This window comes from Colobus angolensis, unplaced genomic scaffold, assembly GCF_000951035.1.
Source record: "Colobus angolensis palliatus isolate OR3802 unplaced genomic scaffold, Cang.pa_1.0 Scaffold151, whole genome shotgun sequence".
NCBI classification, from domain to species: Eukaryota; Metazoa; Chordata; class Mammalia; order Primates; family Cercopithecidae; genus Colobus; species Colobus angolensis.
This window is the reverse complement of record NW_012114611.1, coordinates 1,914,595-1,928,606: the sequence shown is the minus strand read 5'-3', so window position 1 is coordinate 1,928,606 and position 14,012 is coordinate 1,914,595. Positions and strand designations below refer to the sequence as shown.

General features: G+C 47.3%; 1 protein-coding gene across 10 annotated transcripts; it reads right to left on the bottom strand.

Annotated features, from left to right (window-relative positions):
* Positions 1 to 2,914: 2,914 nt before the first annotated feature.
* LOC105507633 (tubulin alpha-1B chain) lies at positions 2,915 to 10,024 on the bottom strand. 10 transcript variants are annotated; one of them, XM_011936198.1, is made up of 5 exons: positions 6,419 to 6,656; positions 4,634 to 4,856; positions 4,368 to 4,516; positions 4,023 to 4,071; positions 2,915 to 3,908 (listed from the first exon to the last, which is right to left on the bottom strand). In XM_011936198.1, exons 1-5 carry the CDS (start codon positions 6,419 to 6,421, stop codon positions 3,091 to 3,093), a joined length of 1,242 nt encoding a protein of 413 aa, XP_011791588.1. In that variant the 5' UTR covers positions 6,422 to 6,656; the 3' UTR covers positions 2,915 to 3,090. The 10 variants fall into 10 exon arrangements, with proteins under 10 accessions (XP_011791588.1, XP_011791584.1, XP_011791583.1 ...); XM_011936194.1 differs by adding an exon at positions 5,233 to 5,459 and having other exon boundaries at positions 2,915 to 4,071; positions 6,419 to 6,516; XM_011936193.1 differs by having other exon boundaries at positions 2,915 to 4,071; positions 4,634 to 4,754; positions 4,827 to 4,856; positions 6,419 to 6,516.
* Positions 10,025 to 14,012: the final 3,988 nt, after the last annotated feature.

Below are 14,012 nucleotides of genomic sequence, written 5' to 3'. Positions count from 1 at the left end.
CTCCTGTCTCAGCCTCCCAAGTAGCTGGGATTAGAGGTGCCCACCACCACGCCCAGATAATTTTTGTATTTTTAGTAGAGATGGGGTTTCACCATGTTGACCTGGTTGGTCTCAAACTGCTGACCTCAGGTGATCCGCCTGCTTCAGCCTCCCAAAGTGCTGGGATTACAGGAGTGAACCACCGTGCCCAGCTTAAAATTTTTTATTGTATATTTTTGAGAGTTTCATTCTGTCACCCAGGCTGGAGTGCAGTGGCATAATATCGGCTCACTGCCACCTCTGCCTCCCAGGTTCAAGTGATTCTCCTGCCTCAGCCCCTGATGTAGCTGGGACTACAGGCACAGGCTACCATGCCCAGCTAATTTTGCATTTTTAGTAGAGTTGGGATTTCACCATGTTGGCCTCACTGGTCTCGATCTCCTGACCTCAGGTGATCCACTTACTTTGGGCTCCCAAAGTGATAGGATTACAGGCGTGAGCTGCCATGCCCAGGCCTCTCAGTTCTTTAAAAGTGTCTGCAGCTGGGAGCACCCAGTGGCTCATGCCTGTAATCCCAGCACTTTGGGAGGCCAAGGTGGGCAGATCACAAGGTCAGGAGTTCGAGACCAGCCTGGCCAACATGGTGAAACCCCGTCTGCACTAAAAATACAAAAATTAGCCAGGCGTGGTGGCGGGCTATAGTCCCAGCCACCTGTAGTCCCAGCTACTTGGGAGGCTGAGACAGGAGAATGCCATGAACCCGGGAGGTGGAGCTTGCAGTGAGCTGAGATTGTGCCACTGCACTCTAGCCTTTGGCAACAGAGCGAGACTCCGTCTCAAAAATAAATGAATAAATAAATAAACAAAAATAAAAAATAAAGGTGTCTGCTTTCTTTTGGAGCCTGTGATGGCTACATTTGTGTTGCTATGCTAGGCCTACAGGCTCCCCACCAAAGCTTTTTCTCTGAATTGTTCATGCCAAATCAGATTATATTTGGAGCTGAGAGCTACAGTCATCCCTTAGTATCCCTGGAGGATATCAAAATCCATGAATGCTCAAGTTCCTTATATAGAGAGCTCTAGTGTTTCCATGTAACCTGCACACATCTTCCTGTATACTTTAAGTCATTTCCAGATTACTTATAATACCTAATACAATGTGAATGCTATGTAAATAATTGTTATACTATATCATTTAGAGAATAAAGGGGACAAGTACATGTTCACTTCAGACACAACTATCCATTTTTCCAAACATATATTTTGAGATAGGGTCTTTCTCTGGCACCGAGGCAGGAATGCAGCAGCACAATTACACTGGCTAATTTGTTTTGGTTTTTGTTTTGCAATGACAGGGTCTCCCTAGGTTGCCTAGGCTGGTCTCAAACTCCTGGGCTCAAGTGATCCTCCTGCCTTGACCAAAGTGCTGGTATTATAGGCATGAACCACCAGGGCCGGTTGCTTCCAAGTATTAATCCAGTTAGTCAAATCTAGATATGGAACCCACAGATAGGGAGGGCTATTTTGTAAATTTGTAGGATTTATGGGCTAAAAAAAAAAAAACCTGGGAAAATTGTAGACGTCCCTACTTTTTTTTTTTTTTTTTGAGATGAAGTTTCGCTCTTGTTGCCCAGGCTGGAGTGCAATGGCGCAATCTGGGCTCACTGTAACCTCCTCCTCCCAGGTTCAAGCAAATCTCCCGCCTCAGCCTCCCGAGTAGCTGGGATTACAAGGGTGCACCACCACGTCCAGCTAATTTTGTATTTTTAGTAGAGATGGGGTTTTTCCATGTTGGCCAGGCTGGTCTCAAACTCCTGACCTCAGGTAATCCGCCTGCCTCTGCTTGGATTACAGGTATGAACCACTGTGCTTGGCCTCTTCTCTGCTTTTTCAAAAAAGCCTCATGCATTCTTTCAGTCTTCTTGGTCTTTAGCAGCCACAATTTTCCTGTACTTTACGGATTTGAAATCTACATTTTCTCCTAGGTTAAATCCTCTATTTACATTCTCTGTGCCTACAAGTCTGTTACATGTAGCCAAAATATTTGAAAGGATGTAAACCATGCCAAATGCTATAATTATCCTAACCTTTACAAATGTTGCCACTTTACCCTCATGTAATGCAGTCCTCTCCCACCAATGCATATGGCTTATTGTTTAGCCTTCTTTCTTAGCATGACTTTTATTGACCACCATGAATTCTGGTCCTACTTTTTCCTATCACAATAGGGCTAGAAACTGCCTTTACTTCACCACCCTCAAAGTTCCTACAGTCAGATGTTTTCCCAGGTCACTGCTTTTTCTTAAGACAGGGTCTGTCACCAAGGCTGAAGTGCAGTGGTACAATCACAGCTCGCCACAGCCTCAACCTCGTCAGCCTCACAAGTAGTTGGGATTATAGGCACATACCACCACGCCCAAATTTTTGTATTTTTTTGTAGACGGGGTTTCATCACGTTGCCCAGCCTGGTCTTGAATGCCTGGGCTCAAATAATCTACCTGCCTCGTCCTCGTGCTGGGATTAGAGGTATGAGCCACCATGACCAGCCAAAGATCACTTTGAAATTTCTTATTACACTAACAAGGTTAGCAGGCCACTTTGAACAGCAGCAACTTAGCAGATATTCAAAACGTATACTTCGCATACGTAACTCAATAGTAACTACCCAGTCATACTCTGAAGAGCTAAACGAGCTCTAGATTAGCAGAATGACTTTCATCCGTTTCCCCGCCCCCTACGCCAAGGGATGAGGTGGTAAACTAGTCTGAGAATCTAGGGCTTCTGCCTTTCTCGTCCCTTGAGCTTCCTTTTCCCTAGGGGTGACTGCACAGGAAGTAGGATCCTTGACACCACCAGCAAATTGCAGACTCTATACTCCAAATACAGGTGAATCCAAAAACCAAGACACTTTTAGAAAACACACAGGAAACAAAGCTTTTGATGTTAATGACTTTACTTTGAGACACGATGGAAAAATATTATAGGTACACATGGAAAAAACATGATCACCAAATGAAAACAATCTAACCAGAAAGCTTTAATGTCTGTCAGCTAAGCTGAAGCTGAAATCCTGGGAGCATGACATGCTGCAGGGCCAAAAGGAATGGGTAATTAGTATTCCTCTCCTTCTTCCTCACCCTCTCCTTCAACAGAATCCACACCAACCTCCTCATAATCCTTCTCAAGGGCAGCCATGTCTTCACGGGCCTCAGAGAACTCGCCTTCCTCCATCCCCTCACCCACATACCAGTGAACAAAGGCACGCTTGGCATACATCAGGTCAAACTTGTGGTCCAGGCGAGCCCAGGCCTCGGCAATGGCTGTGGTGTTGCTCAGCATGCACACAGCTCTCTGAACCTTGGCCAGGTCTCCACCAGGCACCACAGTGGGAGGCTGGTAGTTGATGCCAACTTTGAAGCCAGTGGGGCACCAATCCACAAACTGGATGGTGCGCTTGGTCTTGATGGTGGCAATGGCAGCATTGACATCTTTGGGAACCACATCACCACGGTACAACAGGCAGCAAGCCATGTATTTACCATGGCGAGGGTCACATTTCACCATCTGGTTGGCTGGCTCAAAGCAAGCATTGGTGATCTCTGCTACAGAAAGCTGTTCATGGTAGGCTTTCTCAGCAGAGATGACAGGGGCGTATGTGGCCAGAGGGAAGTGGATGCGGGGGTAGGGCACCAGGTTGGTCTGGAATTCTGTCAGGTCAACATTCAGGGCTCCATCAAATCTCAGGGAAGCAGTGATGGAGGACACAATCTGGCTAATAAGGCGGTTAAGGTTAGTGTAGGTTGGGCGCTCGATATCGAGGTTTCTACGACAGATGTCATAGATGGCCTCATTGTCTACCATGAAGGCACAATCAGAGTGCTCCAGGGTGGTGTGGGTGGTGAGGATGGAGTTGTAGGGCTCAACTACAGCTGTGGAAACCTGGGGCGCTGGGTAAATGGAGAACTCCAGCTTGGACTTCTTGCCATAATCAACTGAGAGACGTTCCATGAGCAGGGAGGTGAACCCAGAACCAGTTCCCCCACCAAAGCTGTGGAAAACCAAGAAGCCCTGAAGACCGGTGCACTGGTCAGCCTGTAGGGAAATAAAAAAATTAATATTTTAATGCAAAAGACACATTCTCTTAGAATTTCTATTTAAACTTCTTAGATTAAGAACCATCTCATTGACATAAGCATAAGGAAATGGGAAAACAAACATATCCACAAACTGTCCATAACCTAGGGGACTATCTGATTTAGAACCAATGAACATAGTAAGCAGTCTATTCCACATTTTGGTAGGTGCTGAAGAATGATGTCAGTCACTCCACCCAACTTGCACTGGAACCATCTCGCCGCATTAAATGCATATTTATATATTGTGCTTACCAGCTTGCGAATTCGGTCCAACACAAGGTCAATGATCTCCTTGCCAATGGTGTAGTGCCCTCGGGCATAGTTATTGGCAGCATCTTCCTTGCCTGTGATGAGCTGCTCAGGGTGGAAGAGCTGGCGGTAGGTGCCAGTGCGAACTTCATCTGGAGAAGGAGGGAGAGAAGGACGGAGGGAGTGGGTGAGTCACCAGCGGAGCCCCCAGGACAGACTTCCTGTCCCAGCATCCTGGGATCTCACTTGGGTTACTGAGGTCAACTCACCAATGACTGTGGGTTCCAAGTCTACAAACACTGCCCGGGGCACATGCTTGCCAGCGCCAGTCTCACTGAAGAAGGTGTTGAAGGAGTCATCTCCTCCCCCAATGGTCTTGTCACTCGGCATCTGGCCATCGGGCTGGATGCCGTGTTCCAGGCAGTAGAGCTCCCAGCAGGCATTGCCAATCTGGACACCAGCCTGGCCAACATGGATGGAGATGCACTCACGCTGTGGGAAGGAAAAAAGGTAACACAATTTAATCTATTGGTGACTGTCAGGTGGAACAAAATACTCATGCAATCTTTATTTTTTGAGAGATAAGGTCTGTCACCCAGGCTTGAGTGTAGTGATGCCGTCTAGGCTCACGGCAGCCTAAACCTCCTGGGCTTGAGTCATCCCCCTACCCCAGCCTCTGGAGCAGCTGGGACCACAGGCACAGGCCACTACGCCTGGCTAATTTTTTCATCTTTTTTTGTGGAGATGAGGTCTGGCTGTGTTACCTAGGCTACTCACGTAATCTTAAATTTCCTTTTTTAAAGCGACATAAGACGTACTACTCTTCTGAGAACAGCTTATCGTCTACATTGCTTTTAATGACTGTTACCTTCCCATCCTAAACTGGGAAGGCCTCCTTCCAAACCAATACACCTCAGTCACAGCTTCCTCCTTTGGAGGACCAAGACAGGAAGGTGGGCATCCACCCAGCACTCAGGCCCCAGAATACCACTTTTAGACTAGGTGGCCACATTTCCGGGCAGCTCCTAGCACAGGAAGCACGTGGCCAGACCAGCGCAGAAGAAATGTCTGTCCGCAGGGACAACGGGCGGGGCTCTGCGGCACAGGATGAATGCGCAATTCAGGGCGCGCGCTCTCGCGCCCCCCGGCGGCGCTGCAGAGGCACGAAATGGCCACGTCTGCAAAGGCGCTGCCCAGGCCGCCCATCCTCCCTTTCTCGCCGGCATCAGGCTGGGCCTAACACCTCCACAGCAGTCTGAGCGCAGTTGGGGATTATCGGCGGCCCAGATCTGGGTCAAGATCCGATTTCCGTTTCCTCAAAATCCCTCACTGCCACCACCTGCTCCCCTGAATTCCTAACGCAGCAGAGAGACAGGTGGCCTCTACAGACTGTTGTGGTCGAACTGTCCTAATTCACTGATGTATAGCGGTACATTGACAGGGCCCTTCCCCACATTCCTCTTATTGCTTTCATTAAAAAAAGAAAACTCAGGTTAACAGGAGACACGCCCTGTAGCCCGTCTCGCCGCGACCCAGAGCGCATGAGCAGACTGCAGTGGCGGTTTCCCGCCCAGGAACGGCGTGAAGGTAACGGTCGCGCGTGCGCGCTTTTGTCTCCAGCTGCTTCCCACCCCCGCTTTTCGCGCTCAAGAGGAAGTGAAGGCTGAAAGATGTTAGAGTACGCGCGCGCGCGTCCACCCAAAGCGGGGGAAGGGCATGCGCTGGAAAGGACCGCAGGGACTCGAGGGACCGCTCCCAGTACAGAGTTACGCGCTGAAAGAGAGCTCCGGATACTGCGGAAGGCAGCCGGAGCCCCTTCATCCCTTCCAGAGTCCGATAAGAAATCCTGGCGCCCCTCGACCTTTCCGGGCCCCAGCTACTTACACACACCGAGGTCTCACCACTCCCGCCCTGGCCTCTCGCCTTGTTTTCCGCCCTCCAAACGGACGGCTCTGGAACCAGACCTCCCCGGCTGTATACAGGGCCCCCGCGCCCCGCCGGCTCGCTTTTCCCTGCTTCCCTGAAAGCAGCCGGGAGCCGCGCGGCTCACTCACCATAGTGGCTAGGGATTAGGAGGCGAAGGCGGCAGGAGCAGACACCGGGTCCCGGTTACCGTCCCCGACAAGCTAAGAGTCGAGGTAAGTAACGCACTGGGGCGGGGCCGGCGCTGGAGCCTCTTAAGTAGCGGCTGCGGAGGGGGGGCGGGCACAGGCGGTGTCGCGGCCGCGGGCCCCTCCTCCGGCCCCGTGCGCCCACTCGGCGCCCGGCCTGGCCGCCGCAGAGGCGGGCTCCGGGCCCCGAGCTCCCTCCCTTCGCGCGGCCGCGGGGCGGGGTCCGCCACGCCTGCGGGCAGCGCGCGCCAGTGCTGCAGTGTGCGGCGCATGGCTGCGAGGGCCTGGCCAGGGGCGGGGGCGAGTCGGAAAGACACGGACCAGGGAATGGGTGACCAGGCTTGCCTTAATTCGGAGGACGCCTAGGACTTGAGAGAGCCATACAATTTGAAAGACGAAGCACCGTGAAATGCAGAAAGTTGTGGTTCGGATAGCTCAGCTGATTAATTTCGTGTTGCCACAGTTTGTCAGTGAGTTTTGCCTTTTTATTTTCGCAGTTCCTTTTAAGGCAGTGCATTCTGTACTTACCTGATAATGTGAAAAACGCTTTAGAAAACCGAATAGGTGTACATGGTTTACTGTAATGACTTGTTCTCCAAAGTAAGAGTACCAAATGCTGAAAGCAGATAGATATTCAGTCATTCGAAGAGTGCCCAAGCATTTAACACTGAAGCTGTTAAAAGGGCAAAGTAGGCCCCAATTTTAGATCTAAGCCATCACTTTTATGGAACAGTCCTAGGGGCTTTTTGAAAAGGAGATTTAAAAACACATTTCAGAGGTGGTAGCTGAGTTGAAGAAGTGAGGAAAGACTTGCATAGGGAGGAAATAAATTGACACTGAAGGATGTTAGGAAGTAGGGATTCCTTGTGCACCTTAAGAGTTTTGTAAGTAAGACTGCTTGGCCTTGTGTCAAGATACATCGATTGGTTATAGCTTAGTGCTTGGAGGCCCACATTATAGGAGTAGACTAGGTCTCCCTCCGCCCCGCCCCTGGAAAATCTATTTCAAGACGATAAACCACATTGCTAATCCTTGGAAATGCAGAAGGTGGTTAGGTTTAAAATGTGGCTTTGAAATGGTCCTAGCTGAAACATATTGATGTTACTATTCAGAATATCTGCCCAGTATATGAGGAACAAAAAGGTTAAACCTAAAACACTAAAAATTCATAGTTCATATTCAGTTATTAGCCTATTAAAAGTTGGTGCAGCCTTCATCCTTCGCACCGAATTTCGGACAAATAGCAAATTTATGTGGTTAATAAGTGTATGTTGTAAGGAGTTATATATGTGTATGTCTGTATATGTGTGTCTCCACCCATCTGAACCTGACCTGCAGACCAAGAGGTTCTTGTTTATTTCTGATAGTTTTGGTAGTCTTGTTAAAGGCATTTGATTAAAAATCCAAATTTGCACACATTTTTCCAACTGGGTAGAGGAGGCAGGAATATATTTGAATATTGTTCTCACTTGTTTTGTCCCTCTTCTTATTCTTAAAAAAAATTAAGCCTGTCAATTTTAGCAGTGAGGGATGGTATACCAATTTTAGTGACGCTAATATTAATAAGTTCTGATAACCCACTATCATAGGACCACCCCCACTCTTATTCTTAAAATGAATCTGAAAATCATTAGCTTGCTTTAACGGGAAGAATGAATGTTAGGGAACCACCCTGCTGATCTCCATTTTGCTGTCGGCTCTGGATAAAGCTATTTTATCCAGAAAAGCTATCTCTGGGCAAAAAATTTGAATAGTTTAGTAACCGCAATAGGTTTCTGCTAGAACCATTTTGAAGCCACCCTTTAACCCTAACCACTTTATGTATTTCCAAGGATTAGCGATGTAGTTTATGGTCTTGGGATAGATTTTTATGGGGGAGGGGAGAACCTCCCTTCTAGCTCTCTGCAGATTATCAGAGCCACCACTTCAGGGATTTCCTCCCAGGGGCCTATATGTCTCCCCAGATACTTCCTAAAACTATTAGCTTTTATCTGTGTATTCTCCTGTTGTAAATGAGGAAGTATTTGAGGGCCTTTTTTGTTCTTTTTTTAGGTCTTGATTATACCTCAGGTTTCACAGAGTAATCAAACTAAAAGAGAACTTCTTTTTATTTCATTTTATTTTTTTGACCAAAACTCCATCTCCAAAAAAAAAAAAAGTGGGAGGGAATTGTTATGTGATATTGGGACATCTGAGCGTTTTGTTTTCATAGGAGTTTGTCCTTGCCAGCTTTTTTTTTTTTTGTTGAGATGGAGTCTTGCTTTGTCACCCAAGCTGGAGTGCAGTGGCACACTGTGAACTCTGCCTCCCAGGTTCACGCCATTCTCCTGCCTCAGCCTCCCTAGTAGCTGGGACTACAGGCACCTGCCACCACACCCGGCTAATTTTTTGTATTTTTAGTAGAAACGGGGTTTCGCCGTGTTAGCCAAGATGGTCTGGATCTCTTGACCTCGTGATCCGCCCGTCTTGGCCTCTCAACGTGCTGGGATTATGGGCATGAGCCATCGCGCCTGGTCCCTTGCTGGCATTATTAAACTGCTTCCTTAGCTGTAAACATCTTATGACCACGGGTGGTATCTGGTAAGGAATATGCTTTGCTAGTTTAAATTTGGAATTGATTTTGAAATTGCGTTACCCTAGCCCTTTTTTTTTTTTTGAGACAGAGTTTTGTTTTTGTCACCCAGGTGGGAGTGCAATGGCGCAATCTCGGCGCACGGCAACCTCCGCCTCCCGGGTTCAAGCGATTTTTCTGTCTCAGCCTCCCAAGTAGCAGACATTACAGGCACCTGCCACAACGCCCAGATTATTTTTGTATTTTTAGTAGAGAAAGGATTTCACAATGTTAGCCAGACCAGTCTCGAACTCCTGACCTCAGGTGATCTGCCCGCCTCGGCCTCCCAAAGTGCTGGAATTAAAGGTGTGAGCCACCATGCCTGGCCATGTTACCCTAGCTCTTATGTTCCTGTTTCCCTAACATAATACCTCCTCTACTCTTCTCTACTTCTCTAATCTTAAGGGGAGATGAAGGGTGAAGGTCATTTTTTGTAACTTCTTCCTGCTGACAGTGGACATTGATCTTTGGGACAGGATTCTCTCCTAAGAATTTACAGTTGGTGGCTGGGCGCGGTGGCTCATGCCTGTAATCCCAGCACTCTGGGAGGCCAAGGCAGGCGAATCACAAGGTCAGGAGATCAAGGCCATCCTGGCTAACACGGCGAAATCCCGTCTCTACTAAAAACACAAAAAAATTAGCTGGACGTGGTGGCGGGCGCCTATAGTCCCAGCTACTCAGGAGGAGAATGGAGTGAACCTGGGAAGCGGAGCTTGCAGTGAGCCCAGATCAGGCCACTGCACACCACCCCGGCTAACACCGTGAAACCCCATCTCTACTAAAAATACAAAAAATTAGCTGGGCATGGCGGCACACACCTGTAGTCCCAGCTATTAGGGAGGCTGAGGCAGGAGAATCTCTTGAACCTGGGAGGCAGAGGTTGCAGTGAGCCGAGATCATGCCACTGCACTCTAGCCTGTAAGACAGAGTGAGACTCTATCTCAAAAAAAAAAAAAAAATTTGCAGTTGGTTTCTAGGGAGCCACGGGAGGTCCATGTTTGCATGATGTTCTGATGATTTTTTTTTTCTTTTGAGACAGAGTTTCACTCTTGTTGCCCAGGCTGGAGTACAATGGCACGATTTCAGCTCACCACAACCTCTGCCTCCCAAGTTCAAGCGATTCTCCCGCCTCAGCCTCCTGAGTAGCTGGGATTACAGACATGCGCCACCTCGCCCAGCTAATTTTGTATGTTTAGTAGAGACAGGCTTTCTCCATGTTGGTCAGGCTGGTCTTGAACTCTCGACCTCAGGTGATCCGCCCACCTTGGGCTCCCAAAGGGCTGGGTTTACAGGCATGAGTCACTGTGCCCCGCCTTTGTATTTTTTAGTAGAGACGGGGTTTCTCCTGCCTCGGCCTCCCAAAGTGCTGGGATTACAAGGTGTGAGCCACCACACCTGGCCGAATCTTTTTTTTTTGAGATGGAGTCTTGCTCTGTCACCATGCTGGAGTGCAGTGGCAGCGATCTCAGCTCACTGCAACCTTTGCCTCCCGGTTCAAGCAATTCTCCTGCCTCAGCCTCCTGAGCAGCTGGAACTATAGGCACATGCCACCACACCCATCTAATTTTTGTATTTGTAGTAGAGACAAGGTTTCACCGTGTTGGCCAGGATGATCTCGTTCTCTTGACCTTGTGATCTGCACGCCCAGCGATGTTCTGATGATTCAATGGACATAGCCCTGCCCAGTACTGAAGAAGTAAAAATCTTTGGATGCCTGATCTGAGGGGCCTAAAGGCAAGATGTCTTTATTTCCCAGGTCAGAAGATGGTATGGATTGGAAGCCTTGTGCCAGCATCCTCTTTATGTTGGATTGTTGTAATCTAAAGAGGTTCAACAAGCAAGGGCAAAAGATTAGTAATAACAAGATATTGATTAAAGGTCCTAGGAAGAGTAAAAACTAATTGATACTCAGAGGGTGCTTTTTTTTCCTTTTTTTTTTCCCCAGATGGGGTCTTGCTATGTTGGCCAGGCTTGTCTGAACTCCTGGCCTCAAGCAATTCTCCAGCCTTGGCCTCCCAAAGTACTGAGATTATAGGCCTGAACTACCAAGCCTTGTCTAAACTCTACTTTTATAGGAGTCTTTGTTTTGTTTTGTTTTGTTTTTGAGACATTGTCTTGCTCTGTAGCCTATGTTGGAGATGGAGAGCAGTGGTATGATCACAGCTCACTGCAGCCTTGACCTCCTGGCTGAAGCAATCCTGCTACCTCAGCCTCCCTAGAAGCTAGGACTACAGGTGCCCAGGAAATTTTTGTATTTTTGTAGAGGACAACCATGTTTCCCAGATTGATCTCAAATTCTCCTTGCAGGCATTATTAAGCTGCTTCCTGCCAGGCGTGGTGGCTCACACCTGTAATCCCAGCACTTTGGAGGCCGAGGCAGGTGAATCACCTGAGGTCAGGAGTTCAAGACCACCTTGGCTAACATGGTGAAACCCCATCTCTACTAAAAATACAGTAATTAGTCGGGTGTGGTGGCGGGCTCCTGTAATCCCAGCTACGTGGGAGGCTGAGGCAGGAGAATCAATTGAGCCCTGGAGGTAGAGGTTGCAGTGAATTGAGATCGCGCTATTGCACTCCAGCCTGGGTGACAAGAGTGAAACTCTGTCTCAAAAAAAAAAAAACAAAAAAGACAAAAAACTGCTTCCTTAGCTGTAAACATCTTATGACCATGGATCATGACTGGCAAGAAATGTACCTTGCTAGTTTTAAGATGGAATTGATTATTTTTTTTTTTGAGATGGAGTCTGGCTTTGTCGCCCAGGCTGGAGTGCAGTGGTGCAATCTCAGCTCACTGCAAGCTCTGCCTCCCGGGTTTACGCCATTCTTCTGCCTTAAGGCACCCGCCACCACGCCTGGCTAATTTTTTGTATTTTTAGTAGAGATGGAGTTTCACTGTGTTAGCCAGGATGGTCGTGATCTCCTGACCTCGTGATCCACCCAGCTTCCCAAAGTGCTGGGATTACAGGCGTGAGCCACTGCACCTGGCCTGGCTCCCCTATACTTCTGTTTCCGTAACTTTTTTTTTTTTTTTTTTTTTTGTCTGAAACAGGGTCTCTCTTGCCCTGTTGCCTAGGCTGGAGTGAGTGCATTGGTGGGAAGTCAACTCACTGCAGCCTCCACCTCCGGAACTTAAGGGATCTTCCCATCTCAGCCTCTTGAGTGACTGCGACCATAGACGTGCCACCACACCTAGGTAGTTTTTTATATATGTTTTTTTTTTTCTTTTTTTTGTAGAGATGGGGTTTTTTCACGTTGCCCAGGCTGGTCTCAAACCCCTGGACCAGTGTAATCTGCCTGCCTCAGCCTCGCAAAGTGCTGGGATTACAGGCGTGAGCCACCACATCCAACTGTAACACATTTTTATGCCAGAAGAATATTGAATAATGATAAATTTATTTTGCCTCTTTTTCCTTTTCTTTCTTTATTTGTTCTTGTTTTTTGTGTTTTGTTTTGTTTTGTTTGTTTGTTTTGATTTCTTTTTTGAGACAGAGCCTTGCTTTGTTGCAAGTGCAGTGACAATCTCAGTTCACTGAAACCTCTGCCTTATGAGTTCAAGCAGTTCTTCTTGGAGCTCAACCTCCCAAGTACCTGGGATTACAGGCATGCGCCACAACACCTGGCTATTTTTTATATTTTTAGTAGAAACAGGGTTTTGCCATGTTGCCCTGGCTGGTCTCGAACTCCTGGCCTCAAGTGATTTGCCCGCCTTGGCTTCCCAAAGTGCTAGGATTATAGGCATGAACCTCCATGCCCAGTCTGCCTCCTCTTTATTACCTGACAGGAAAGTCTGACTTTTTTTAAAATCCATACTTAACCTACATAGGTCTATTTGTTTTGTTTGTTTGAGGCAGGTGGATCACTTGAGGCCAGTAGTTAGAGATCAGCCTGGCCAACATGGCAAAACCCCGTCTACTAAAAATACAAAAATTAGTTGGCCCTGGTGGCACGTGCCTGTAATCCCAGCTACTTGGGAAGCCAAGGCATGAGAATCACTTGAACCCAGGAGGTGGAGGTTGCAGTGAGCAGAGATCATGCTATTGCACTCCAGCCAGGGTGACAGAGTGAGACTCTGTCTCAAACAAAAAAAAATGGGGGGGGGAATAGAAAATTGACTTTGGTGGTGTCAGATAGGACTAGATTCAATTCTAGCTTTGTCAGTTAATAGTGGTATGACCTCAGACCCTTAATTATCTTTCTCGAGCTTCATTTATGAATGGGAATCAGTATCAACTTGGAATCACCTTTTTCTCATACATTCAGTCCCATTAGTTAATGTTGTCAATTTACTTTCAAAATGTGGCCACTACTTTTTATCACACCACTCTTATTTCACAACTCTTACAGAATCTGATATTACCTTGTTTGTACATTTATTTACTTGTTTAAAGTTTCTTCTTTTATTTAAACTCCATGTCTCTTTTTGCGGAAGTCTATCTTGGTTGCCCTTTCAAAAACCACCTTCTTCCATTCCTCCTTGTTAAGAGAACCTCCTTTAAACTGCCACTGTTCAAAGGGTATTCCTGAGCTCAGTCCCCGGGGACAAATCAATGCAACCTTGTTTCCCTTTGCCAGATACTTGCTTTTTCAGTTTCCTTCATCATTGGAGCCGATTCTGACCAACGGGACATAAAGAGGCAAGTCAGCTGAGGAGTTTCTGGGAATGGTTTTCTTCTCAGATAAAGAAATTACCCCCTTGAGGAAATCCCTTTTGTTTCACCCCTCTCCCTTTGCTTTCTGCCTTTGGAAATGTTCTTTGAAGATACGATGCCTAGAGCCAACTTAAGACCTTGAGGGTCTAATGCAAAGAGAATCATAAAGATGCCGGTTCAGTGCAGTGGTCTGATATTGTGAAGCTATCGACCCAACCTTAAAACCAACTTATCTCCACATTTATTAATTAAATAATAAATTAAGGAAACTAAATAA

What these genes read in the sequence shown, in the direction of transcription:
- LOC105507633 (XM_011936191.1), bottom strand. An exon ending in CTTGGAACCCACAGTCATTG is followed by an intron (nt 4,517 to 4,633) that starts GTGAGTTGACCT and finishes CTCCTTCTCCAG; the next exon opens with ATGAAGTTCGCACTGGCACC. An exon ending in TGGACCGAATTCGCAAGCTG is followed by an intron (nt 4,072 to 4,367) that starts GTAAGCACAATA and finishes ATTTCCCTACAG; the next exon opens with GCTGACCAGTGCACCGGTCT.